General features: G+C 33.3%; 1 protein-coding gene and 1 non-coding gene across 2 annotated transcripts; both read left to right on the top strand.

The window, feature by feature from the left end:
* The first annotated feature begins 3431 nt into the window (after positions 1 to 3431).
* Positions 3432 to 3591, top strand: LOC114077712. Its single transcript, XR_003579085.1, has one exon. It is a non-coding gene; the product is annotated as a U1 spliceosomal RNA (small nuclear RNA).
* A 1508-nt stretch (positions 3592 to 5099) lies between these two features.
* LOC114073857 (RNA-binding protein 1-like) lies at positions 5100 to 7463 on the top strand. The gene is made up of 6 exons (XM_027917948.1): positions 5100 to 5202; positions 6389 to 6478; positions 6561 to 6622; positions 6697 to 6778; positions 7013 to 7125; positions 7222 to 7463. The coding sequence occupies exons 1-5, from the start codon at positions 5100 to 5102 to the stop codon at positions 7105 to 7107; spliced, it is 432 nt and encodes a 143-aa protein (XP_027773749.1). The 3' UTR covers positions 7108 to 7125; positions 7222 to 7463.
* The last annotated feature ends 5826 nt before the right edge of the window (positions 7464 to 13289 follow it).

Consider the following 13289-nt stretch of genomic DNA (forward strand, 5'->3'; position numbering starts at 1 on the left):
TGGGTATACGTGATTGTTCCCAAACCCAATACTAAGGCCTTCATAATGTTTTTTAAGAAAAATAATTTGAGTGCTTCGGGCGTCAGATACACGGGCTAATACACACACAAAATTGAGGAATTTGTGCGATTTTTAAAATGGGCCTGTAGATGAAGAAATTGGCGTGAAAAGAATAGTGTGAGTATAAGTGATGGTTCCCCAAATCAATATGTAGGTCCTCATAAATTTTCTTGAGAAAGACAATTTGGGTGATTCGGGCTCCAGATCAATGGGATTATACATAGGAAAATCTAGGAATTTATGCGACTTCTAAAAAAGGACCTATAAATTCATAAATGAACGTGAAAAAATTGGTGCAAGTATACGTGATGGTTCCCCAACTCAATAAGAAGGTCCTCATAATGTTTTTTTAGAAAAAATTATGGGTGCTCTGGGCGCTAAATCCATGGGATTATACACACGAAAAATTGAAAAATTTGAGCAAATCCTAAAAAAAAAGATCTGTAAAATACAAAATATTTACACATCTTTTTAAGGAGTTCCACATAAAATATGAGGAAATTGTTTGGTTCTCCAGGCCCTTGATCCATTGACTAATACACACAAAAAATTAAGGAATTTAGGCGATTCCTAAAAAGGGCCTAAAGATGTAGTGAAATAACATGTACGAGTATATATGATTGTTTCTCAACTCAATACGGAGGTCCTCATAAAATTTTTGTGAGAAAAAAATTTGGGTGCTCTAGGCACTAGATCCATAGGTTAATACATATGAAAAATTGAGAAATTTGCGTGATACCTAGTAAATGGTGTATAGATGCAGTAATGGATGTTAAAAAAAGTAGTGCTACTATATGTGATTGTTCCAAGTCAATAACGGAGGTCCTCATAAAGTTTTTTAATAAAAAAAATTTTTGGTGCTCCAAGTGTAATATACATGAAAAATTAAGTAATTTGCGTGATTCTTAAGAGAGCTTGTACATGCACAAATGGACATAAAAATTTTTGTGAGTATACGTGATGATTTTCTAACTTAATAAGGATGTCCTCATAAGTTATTTTGAGAAAAAATTATTTTGGTGCTTTAGGCGCTAGTTCCATGGGCTAATATACATAGAAAAATTTAGTCTTTTGTGCGTTTTCGAAAAAAGTACATGTAAATGCAAAAATGAGTGTAAAAACAATGATGCGAGTATATTTAATAATCACCAACTCAATACGGAGGTCCTCATAAAATTTTATTGAAAATAAATTTTTGGTTGCTACTGCCGCCAGATCCATGGGCTAATAAACACGAATAATTAAAAAAAATTGCACAATTCATATATTAAGGGCCTCTAAATGCGAATCTGAACTTGAAAACAATAGTACGAGTATAAAAGATTTTTCCAAATTCAATTCAAAGATCCTTATAATGTTTTTGGGGAAAAAATGGGTGCTCCAGGCACTAGATCAATAGGCTAATACACACGAAATATTGAGGGATTTATATGATTCCCAAATAAGCGCCCGTAGATGCGGAACTGGGCATGAAAAAATGGTACGAGTATACATGATGTTTCTCCTACTCCATAAGGGGGTCCTCTTAAAGTTTTTTGAAAAAAAATTTGGGTGCTATCGACGCCAGATCCATAATCTAATATGAATGAAAAATTGAGAAATTTGTGTGATTCCTTAAAAGGGTCTGTAAATGATGACATGGACGTGAAAAAAATTTGGTGTGAATATATGTAATGGTTCCCAAACTTAATACGGAGGTCCTCATAATATTTTTCTAGAAAACTTTTTTTGGGTGCATTTGGCGCTAGATCCATGGGCTAATACACACGAAAAATTGAGGAATTTGTGCAATTCCTAAAAAAGGGGTCTGTAGATGCGGAAATGATCTTGAAAATATGGTTTGAGTATAGCTGTTGGTTCCCCGAATCAATAAGTAGGTCCTTATAATTTTTTTAGAATAAAATCATTGGTGCTCTGGGCGCCAGAACCGTTGGCTAATCCACATGAAAAATTGAGGAATTTGTGTGATTCCTTAAAAGGGCTTGTAGATGCGAAAATGGGCATGAAAAAATGGTGCGAGTATATACGTGAGTGTTCCCCAACTCAATATAGAGGTCATCATAATGCTTTTTGATAAAACAAAAAATTGGGTGCTTCGGGCGTCAGATCCATGGGCTAATTCACACAAAAAATTGAAGAATTCACGTGATTCCGAAAAAAGGACTTGTAGATACAAAAATGGACATGAAAAATTTGTGTGAGTATAAGTGATAGTTTACCCCTCAATACGGAGGTGCTAATAAATTATTTTGAGAAAAGAAGATTTTAGGTGCTCTAAGTGTCAGATCCATGGGCTAATACACATGAAAAATTGAGAAATTTATACGATTTCTAAAAGGACATGTAAATACGGAAATACGTGTGAAAAAAAAAAGATGTGAGTATATGTGATGATTTTCCAACTCAATCAAAAGAAAATATGACCTTATCTAATTTCCTTTATCATCTATGATATAAATATCTTATACTTTCTTTTGGTTATCCAGAAACTATTTACTTTCTCAAATGTGATTTCCTTAAAATAAAACATGGGATTAACAGAGATGCTTTAACAACATTGCAATTTAATATAAAGAATATGCAATGCAAATTTGGTTAAAAAGAGTAGTTTTAATTGAAGAGTTAAACTATACAGGTCAAGTTTGTGCAAAACCATGAAGAACTCATTAGACTTTCTAATCCTATGTTCATATATAAATCAGTTAAAAATAAGTCATTATGAAATTCGACAAGCCTTAATTGAATCAAATTTACAAACATGAGACGAAATAATAATTGTTTGGGAGCACGAATATGTTAGGATCGAAAATAAGTAGGTGTAAATGCGGAAGCTAGCAAAGCAAACCTCGAAAGACCACGAGTAAGAAGACAACGAGAAATACACCAAAAAGACACAAAGATACATGGGAGGTTCGCACAAGTGATACCATATCAATCTTGTGACCCATAAATTATCTCCCTAACCAAAACTCTCAAAGCCCTTGGACTACATTGTTTGATTAAGTTAGAAGGAACATGCCTCTATTTATAGAGTCCTAAACTTTTTCCTACCAGAAAAAGGATTAGTCAATCCAAAACTTTTTTCTAAAAGGAAAACCTATTTATGGTAAGAAATCAGGGCAAATAAAATCTAACAGAATCATCAAGTACTTATATTTTGTAATCCGTACTTATAGTAGTTTGTATTTTAAAGTGTGTTTATATGTTATTGTTGTCTAAGACTACAATTTTGTTTTTTAAGTAACTAATCCATTTCAACGATGAAAATTTTGATATATATACAGAAGAATCCAGTTATCCCACATCGACAAATAGGGAAGATGGAGACAGAAGGAGGAGGTACAATATTGGGCCAAGTAGGATAAAATAACATACTTACCTGGACGGGTTCAATGGTTGATCATGAAGGCCCATGGCCTAGGCTTATGACCTCCATTGCACTTTGAAGGGTACTTGCCTAAGGTCGGCCCAAGTGGCCGAGCCTACGTCATAATTTGTTGCTGAAGAGGCTTGCGTTCGCGCGGCCCCTGCCAATTCTAGTTTAATCTTTGGTGGGCTGTAGATCTAAATAATACATGTGTTGCCCAGAGGCCACTCTTTAGCCCAGCGTGGTTGAACATATATCATCATCCGCATATGACTACTGCTAAGATAGTTTTAACTGAACCTATGCTAAAACTAACAACAAGTAAGAACATGAGAAACCTTAGTAATTATATATATGAACGTTCAGCAATTTTATAGTTTCTAAGAACCTAAAAGTACTTTTTAATAAATAAACCTTGCACCATAGGAGTATTTTTTTTGTGTTTTTAATAATTAGTTATTTATAAGTAATTTTAGATTGAGTTGAACAAATTAAATCTCTCATATATAANCTAATTATTTATAAGTAATTTTAGATTGAGTTGAACAAATTAAATCTCTCATATATAAACAAGTTTTCATTTTAAGTGAATTCTTTATTTAGCTTCGCCTATAAGAGAAGACATTAAGTTTTCTATTCTCTCCTTAAATTCATTAAATTTATAGAAAGTGAAGGTATATCACTGGTGGGTGCTCGTATATTTTTCTCTTTGTCATGTAACATGGTGGTTGGTTACATAATTTGCATTGTGAAATAATATAATCTATTGAAAATTGCTATTTAACTACTATTGACCCATAATTTATGTATTTTAATAGTTTATGACAAATGAATAGTAAGCTTAAGCTAATTTTTATATATCTCATCCATAGGTTCTTCAAATAAGTTTATCATCTTCCAAAAATAGAAGAACTATTATTAAACTAGTGTAATCAAAAACAATTTTTAAAAATATTTGTTCATAGAATCTCTATCGCAACTAATATATGAATAGTCAACAAAAGAATTTTTTTGCTAGGAATTGACTTATTTAAAAATTTAGGTTTGTTACATTTACAGACCATTTAATTTACATAAATTTTCTTTGGCATATTCAAATATAATAAAAATAGTGAAAACAATTCATATATTAGAGATGAGTAATGGATGGTTAGTCATTCTTTTTCCTGAAATGATTAGTGTAAAAAGAAATTTATACCTATATTAAAAATAAGTAATGGAGAGTTATTCATTCAATCTTTTTTGTAAAATGATTTTGTGAAATTATTTTATTTTTAATCTTTGAACCGCATGTTAATAACATTAAGCTAAAAGTAATAATATGAAATAAAAAAGTAAAAAAATAAAGAATTTCTTTCTATTTACAAAGTGTATCTAAATATGCATAATTTTTTAATTAGACAATCATCGCCAATTTTTTTAACATTAGGCTGCCACTTGGCAACATGTGATACTTCTACCCTTACTTAATATAGAAGATTTTCATTTTAAGTAAATTCATCATTGTATTTGGGCGGATCTTTCTTTACAATGCATATTTTTTGTCTTTCCTTAAATAATGAGCACTCCTCAATTACATCGATTCTGAACTACGTCCAACCAAATATTCTTGCCCTTTTCCTTTCTCTTTCAATTTTAGTGGAAACTCATTTTCTCTCCGGTGGACTAACATATGGCGGTGGGTGCTTACCGGAAGGACACCAACACTGTGCAGCTGGAAGTGATGTCGCCGGATCTTTCTCCCGTCTTCGCGGAAATCCCTCTCAACGAATACGGTATCAAAGAAACTCTGTATCTTTTAAAATCCTATCGAGAAAGAAGAGACAATTTAAGATTTCAACATATTTTTTGCTCAATAGGGTGGATCTGTAGAAATTAGGGTTTTTACATTTATTTTTTAGTTAAGAATTTAATTTTTATGACTTCTAGAAACAGAGATTTATTCATATACTTTTTTAGTCAGAAACTTAATTCTTATGAGTTGTAGATACTGGGGTTTATTAAATCAGTCAAAAATTAAATTTTATGGCTTGTCGAAAATAGAGTTTGTTATTTGCCTTTTCAATTAAAAACTTAATTTGTATGCTTTTTGCTGTGGTTTGTGTAATATAGTTATGATAGGAATTGAGAATACTCACCAAGAATGTCTTGTATACTCATCAAGAAAGTCTTTGGTATTACTGAAGTAAGTGGAGGAAATAAAAAAAAAATTGTAGTATATGTTTGTAGTCCGCGTGAATAGGGCAAATCAATTTTTCGGGGCTCAATATTAGAGCTATTTTTGTAGCTTTTATACATTAGATGAACCTTTTGGTGTAAGGCCTTATTTAGTAGTGGTGAATCTATAGTATCTCATTGAGGCTGATAGTCAGTGTAAAACTAGCTAAAAAGAGGAATTCCTGCATCATAAACAATTCACATCAGCCCCTGATGTCCTGCAAGATAGCTAGGAAATGATTTCGATCATAATGGGCAGATAATGATAAAAGACGATAGTCCAAGACAGTTCAAATTAGGGCTAGGTAGTTAGAACTAGTGTTGAAGGGAGCATGAAGCGAAAAAAAAAATCAACAATGTCTTGCTTCACTTTGAGTGAAGCAAAGTGTTTGCTTCCCCAAAGTGGAGCATACTTTATAAAGAAAGAAAGACTAGCACACACTTTAAAGAAAGACTAAAATAGACCTTGTACAATGACAATACATATAAGCAAATCTTCAATTTAAATGCTAATATATGTATCACAAAATTCTTCAAAATACAAGAAAAATCAGTATTAAAATAGAGACTTTAGCAATCCAAGGGTGGATCTAGGGGTTTTTCCAGGGTGTATATACACATACAAAACCTAATTTGGTTATCTTAGGTTGATGCTAATATTTGTTGCACTTAATTTTACTATTCTTTTCTTGTTTGGTTTCAGTGCTAAATGATATTTGTTTGTGCTGATTTTCCCCTTTTTAGAAGCTCCAGAAGATATGCTTCCTCCAAATGCTAGCAGTACATTGTATGTAGAGGGTTTGCCTGAGGACTGTACAACAAGAGAGGTGGCACGTATCCTTTTCTTGTGTGGAAATTAGCTTATTGTTTTATTTATGGCCCATTCTAGTTTTTCCCTTTACTTCAGTTTTTGCAGACATATTCCGCCATTTTGGAGGTTACAAAGAAGTTAGGCTCGTACCAGAACCATCAATATATGTAAGAATATATACGTTTCACATCATCATCTACTAATTAAAAATTCTGTCTACTGATTATCAACTTATATGCAGCCTGGAGTCAATACCTTGATTCATTGCTTTGTTGATTTTGTGAGTCCGCTTGATGCAGCTGCTGCAATGGATGCCTTACAAGGTGAGCTTCACACTCTCTTTTTTCTACCTCATAATTATGAATGCTCAATTTATAATTAATCAGAGTACTAAACAAAATCAATGTTGTGTGAATATTCTAAAATTTTCGTACAAGTTGAAGGACATTTCATGAATGCTTGACAGAAAATTGTCGGACAATTTGCTAGTGTACATCGATCTAGGAAAGAGAAATTTGTTGGGATAATGGTGTAGTAAAACTAATCAAATCTTGCAGGTTATAAATTCGACCTTGATGAGCATGATTCAGGCAACTTAATGCTGCAATTTGCTCGCAATCCTGGTGTGACGTCAGCTGGAGGGGATTGTTGAAACTATGTGTATTTACAGGTACAAACCTTTGGTGCGCTTGACCCTTTTATTATCGATGACCATAACATACGGTTATACAAAGTTACTAAATTGTGGAACTATACTTTTGTGTAGGACTTGCCATGTTTTGAGAGCGAAGTTATGATGCAAGCGTGTTTCTCTGATCATGTATATTAACTGTAGCTGGTGCTTAGCAGTTTGAAGATAAAGTTGCTTGTTAGATCAAATATAATAGTTTAAATTTCTTTTTAAAATTTGCTACAACTTATGACATTATGAACTTGTGCTCTGTTGTTTAGTGTCTGATTGCTGTCATTCAGGTCAGGAGACTTTTTAATTGTAGAAATAAAATCCTTGGTGATGGTGATGGTTTGAAGATTTTTATTTGAAGTCTATGAAACCATTCTTAATGACCTCCGTTTACGGTCTCTAGTGAAAAACGTGACGACTTTTACCTCGCCATGAATGAAATACTTGAGGAAAAGAAAAAGAAGAAGAAAATACATAGTCCAAACTATCTATTTTTTCCCGTGCATCCTAATTCTGTATATCTAAATATAAATATTAGCAATGGGTTCTGTTGAATCTGCACGCAGCAACAAGCTAAAATTTCCCTCTTAACTCTCTTGTCGATCGATGGATATCATTCCGACTGACTTGAACAAAATAGCTAACTAACTTTTTGAAGAACTTATGCCTGATTTCTGATTGAAGGTCTACAGCAGAGTTAGTGATTGACATACAAGAACATTTTGGCCTACCTGCAGTGAGCTGTGCTATTCGGATGAATTTTTCTCTCTTGCTCTCTTTTTCTGGTGTTGATTAATTTCATCAATAGTTTTTCAAAGTACAGTAAGAGTTATCCATTGAAACTTTTTCCTAAAATGATTCGTGGACAATATCTTATCTTTATTTTTGAATCTCCTACAAATAGCATCATGCTAAAAGTAATAATATGAAATAAGAAAATAGACAAATAAATAAAAACTTTCTTCTATCTCATGATGTTTTTTGAGAAATATTTTTTGGGTGATCTGGACATCAAATTCCTGTGCTAATACTCCCGAAAAATTGAGGAATTTGGGTGATTCCGAAAAGAGGCACTTTTGATGCAGAAATAGGCATGTTTATTAGTACGAGTATACGTGATGGTTCCCCAACACAATACAGAGGTCCTCACGAAGTTTCTCGAGAAAAGTTTTTTTTGGAATGCTCTGGAGACCAAATTAATGGGCTAATACACACGAAAAATTAAGGAATTTACGCTATTCCTATAAAGATGGCCTCTAAATACGAAAAGGGGCATGGAAAAAATGGTGTGAGTACATGCGCAATAGTTTTCCAACTCAATACGGAGGTCATCATAAATTTATTTTAGAAATTTTTTTGGTGCTCCAGGCGCCTTTATCCATGGGCTAATATACACGAAAATTTGAGTATTTTGCGTGATTCCTAAAAAAGGGACCATATATGTGGAAATGGGCATTAAAAATGGTGTTAGCATACATGATGATTGCCCAACTCAATATGAAGGTCCTCATAAATTTTTTTGGGACTTTTTTGGTGCTCCAGACGCCTTTATCCATAGGCTTATACACACGAACAAATAAGAAATTTGCACGATTCCTAAAAAAATGGTATGTATATGCGAAAATGGACGTGAAAAAATAACGTGACTATATGTGATGGTTCCCCATTTCAATACAGAGGTTCTCATTAATTTTTATGAGAAAATCTTTTTGAGTGCTCCGAGCGCCACATCCATGTGCTAAATACACATGAAAATTGAAAAATTTATGCGATTTCTAAAAAAGCCCTGTAGATACGAAAATGTGCATGAAAAAATAGTCCGTGTGTACGTGATGGTTCGCCAACATAATATGGAGGTCCTCATAAAGCATTTTGAGAAAAGAATTGGGTTCTTAAGACGCCAAATTCATGGGCTAATATACACGAAAAATTGAGCAATCTACGTGATTTATATAAAAAGGGCATGTAAACAAGGAAATGGCGTGAAAAACTAGTGTACGTAAACGTGATGGTTCCCCAACTCAAAATGGAGGTCCTCCTTAAGTTTTCTGAGAAAAGAATTGGGTGCTCCGAGTGCCAAATTCATGGTTTTACACACGAAAATTTGAGAGATTCCTAAAAAGTGTTTGTATATGCGGGAATGGGCGTGAAAAATGGTATAAGTATGCATGACTGTTCCACAACTATATATAGAGATCCTCATAAAGTATTTTCATAATAAATTTAGGGTGCTACCGGCGCCAGATCTATGGGTTAATACATACAAAAAATTGAGAATTTGCGTGATTCCTATAAAAGGACTCTAAATGCAGAAATGAGCGTGAAAAAAAGGTACGAGTATATGTGATGGTTCTCCAACTCAATATAGAGGTCCTCATAAATTTTTTGACCAAAAAATTTTGGGTACTCCGGGGCGCCAGATCCATGGTTAATACACACAAAAAATAAAAGAATTTGTTTAATTCCTAAAAAGGGATAGTAGATTTAAAAATTGTATGAGTATACTTGATAGTTCCTCAACTCAATATAGAGGTCCTCATAAAGTTTTTAATAAATAAATTTGAGTGCTTTGGGAGCCACATTTTTGGGCTAATTTATACACACGAATGATTGAGTAATTTGCGTGATTCTTAAAAAAAGACATGTGAATGGACATAAAAAATGATGTAGGTATACATGATGGTTCCCTAATTCGCTCCTTACAAACTTTTGGATAGAAAAATTTGGGTGCTCCGGGTACCATATCCATGGGCTAATACATATGAAAAATTGAGGGATTTACGCAATTCTTAAAAATGACATGATGATGCAAAAATAAGAGTGTTAAAAAAGGTGTGACTATGTATGATGGTTCCCCTACTTAATACGAAAGTCCTTATAAAGTTCTTTGAGAAAAAAATTAGTGTTTCGGTCCCCATATACATGGGTTAATACACACAAAAAGTTAAGTAATTTGCGTAATTCCTAAAAATGGGCCTCTAGATGCTGAAATGGATGTGAAAAAATGATTTGAATATACGTGACGGTTCCTCAATTCAATAGGGAAGTCCTCATTAATCTTTTTGAGAAAAAATTATTTGAATGCTTTGTGCGCCAGATCAATGGGCTAATACACCAAAAAATATAGGAATTTGTGCAATTCCAAAAGATCCTGAAAAAGTGGAAATGGACGTGAAAACAAATTGGTGTGAGAATACGTCATGGTTCCTCAAATCAACACAGACGTCCTCATAAATTTTTTTGGGAAAAATTTGGGTGCTTCGGACACTATATCCATGAGCTAATATACTCAAAAATTGAGAAATTTCCGTGATTCCAAAAAAGGTCCATCAAATGCTGAATAAGCGTGGAAAAAAATAGTGTGAGTATACGTGATTGTTCTCGAACTCAATACGGAGGTCCTGATGAAGTTATTAGAGAAAAAAATATTAGAGATCCTAGCGCCAGATCCATAGGCTTATAAACGCAAAAAAATGATGAATTTGCTCGATTTTGAATAAGAGGATTGTAGATGCAGAAATGGGAATGAAAAATTTAGTGTGATTATACATGATGGTTCCTCAACTCAATACAGAGGTACTCATAAACTGTTTTGGAAAAAAAGTTTGGGTGCTCCAAGCGCCACATCCATTTGCTAATACAAACCAAAAATATAGGAATTTATGCAATTAATAAAAAAGTGCCAGTAGTTGAGGAAATGGACATGAAAAAAATTATGTCAATATACATGATGGTTAATCAATACGTATGTCCCCATAAATTATTTTGAAAAAACAATTTTGGGTGCTTCGTGAGTCAGATCCATGGGATAATACACATGCAAAATTGATGAATTTATGCGATTTCTCAAAAAGGCATGTAAATTTGAAAATGAGCTTCAAAATATGGTGTGAGTATACGTGATTGTTTCCCAACTCAATACAGGTCCTAATAATGTTTTTTAAGAAATTTTTTTGATGCTCTAGGCTCCATATCCGTAGGCTAATATGCACGAAAAATTGAGAAATTTGCACGAATCCAATAAAAGGGCCTCTAGATATGGCAATATGCGTGAAAGAGATGTTGTGGATATACGTGATTGTTCCCAAACCCAATACTAAGGTCTTCATAATGTTTTTTAAGAAAAATAATTTGAGTGCTTCGGGCATCAGATACACGGGCTAATACACACACAAAATTGAGGAATTTGTGCGATTTTTAAAATGTGCCTGTAGATGAAGAAATTGGCGTGAAAAGAATAGTGTGTGTATAAGTGATGGTTCCCCAAATCAATATGTAGGTCCTCGTAAATTTTCTTGACAAAGACAATTTGGGTGATTCGGGCTCCAGATCAATGGGATTATACATAGGAAAATCTAGGAATTTATGCGACTTCTAAAAAAGGACCTATAAATTCATAAATGGACGTGAAAAAATTGGTGCAAGTATACGTGATGGTTCCCCAACTCAGTAAGAAGGTCCTCATAATGTTTTTTTAGAAAAAAATTATGGATGCTCTGGGCGCTAAATCCATGGGATTATACACACGAAAAATTGAGGAATTTGAGCAAATCCTAAAAAAAAGATCTGTAAATACAAAATATTTACACATCTTTTTAAGGAGTTCCACATAAAATATGAGGAAATTGATTGGTTCTCCAGGCCCTTGATCCATTGACTAATACACACAAAAAATTAAGGAATTTAGGCGATTCCTAAAAAGGGCCTAAAGATGTAGTGAAATAACATGTGCGAGTATATATGATTGTTTCTCAACTCAATACGGAGGTCTTCATAAAGTTTTTGTGAGAAAAAAAATTTGGGTGCTCTAGGCACTAGATCCATAGGTTAATACATACGAAAAATTGAGAAATTTGCGTGATACCTAGTAAATGGTGTGTAGATGCAGAAATGGGTGTTAAAAAAAGTAGTGCGACTATATGTGATTGTTCCAAGTCAATAACGGAGTTCCTCATAAAGTTTTTAATAAAAAATTGTTTTTGGTGCTCCAAGTGTAATATACATGAAAAATTAAGTAATTTGCGTGATTCTTAAAAGAGCTTGTACATGCGTAAATGGACATAAAAAATTTTGTGAGTATACGTGATGATTTTCTAACTTAATAAGGATGTCCTCATAAGTTATTTTGAGAAAAAATTATTTTGGTGCTTTAGGCGCTAGTTCCATGGGCTAATATACATAGAAAAATTGAGTCTTTTGCGCGTTTTCGAAAAAAGTACATGTAAATGCAAAAATGAGTGTAAAAACAATGATGCGAGTATATTTAATAATCACCAACTCAATACGGAGGTCCTCATAAAATTTTTTGAGAATAAATTTTTAGTTGCTACTGCTGCCAGATCCATGGGCTAATAAACACGAAAAATTAAAAAAATTGCACAATTCATATATTAAGGGCCTGTAAATGCGAATCTGAACTTGAAAACAATAGTACGAGTATAAATAATTTTTCCAAACTCAATTCAAAGATCCTTATAATGTTTTTGGGGGAAAAATGGGTGCTCCAGGCACTAGATCAATAGGCTAAGACACACGAAATATTGAGGGATTTATATGATTCCCAAATAAGCGCCCGTAGATGCGGAACTTGGCATGAAAAAATGGTATGAGTATACATGATGTTTCTCCTACTCCATAAGGGGATCCTCTTAAAGTTTTTTGAGAAAAAAATTTGGGTGCTCTCGACGCCAGATCCATAAGATAATATAAATGAAAAATTGAGAAATTTGCGTGATTTCTTAAAAGGGTCTGTAAACGATGGCATGGACGTGAAAAAAATTTGGTGTAAATATATGTAATGGTTCCCAAACTTAATACGGATATCCTCATAATATTTTTTTATAAAACTTTTTTTGGGTGTATTTGGCGCTAGATCCATGGGCTAATACACACGAAAAATTGAGGAATTTGTGCAATTCCTAAAAAAGGGGTCTGTAGATGAGGAAATGATCTTGAAAATATGGTTTGAGTATAGCTGTTGGTTCCCAGAATCAATAAGTAGGTCCTCATAATTTTTTTAGAATAAAATCATTGGTGCTCTAGGCGCCAGAACCGTTGGCTAATCCACGTGAAAAAATGAGAAATTTGTGTGATTTCTTAAAAGGGCTTGTAGATGCAAAAATGGGCATGAAAAAATGGTGTGAGTATATACG

The sequence above is a fragment of the Solanum pennellii genome, chromosome 6, assembly GCF_001406875.1.
Source record: "Solanum pennellii chromosome 6, SPENNV200".
Lineage (NCBI taxonomy): Eukaryota > Viridiplantae > Streptophyta > Magnoliopsida > Solanales > Solanaceae > Solanum > Solanum pennellii.

Excerpts from the sequence above, each read along its gene's own strand:
- LOC114073857 (XM_027917948.1), top strand. The coding sequence starts at position 5,100 with ATGGCGGTGGGTGCTTACCGGAAGGACACCAACACTGTGCAGCTGGAA. Across the intron at positions 5,203-6,388 it reads AATCCCTCTCAACGAATACG|AAGCTCCAGAAGATATGCTT; the intron begins GTATCAAAGAAA and ends TCCCCTTTTTAG. Across the intron at positions 6,623-6,696 it reads TACCAGAACCATCAATATAT|CCTGGAGTCAATACCTTGAT; the intron begins GTAAGAATATAT and ends ACTTATATGCAG.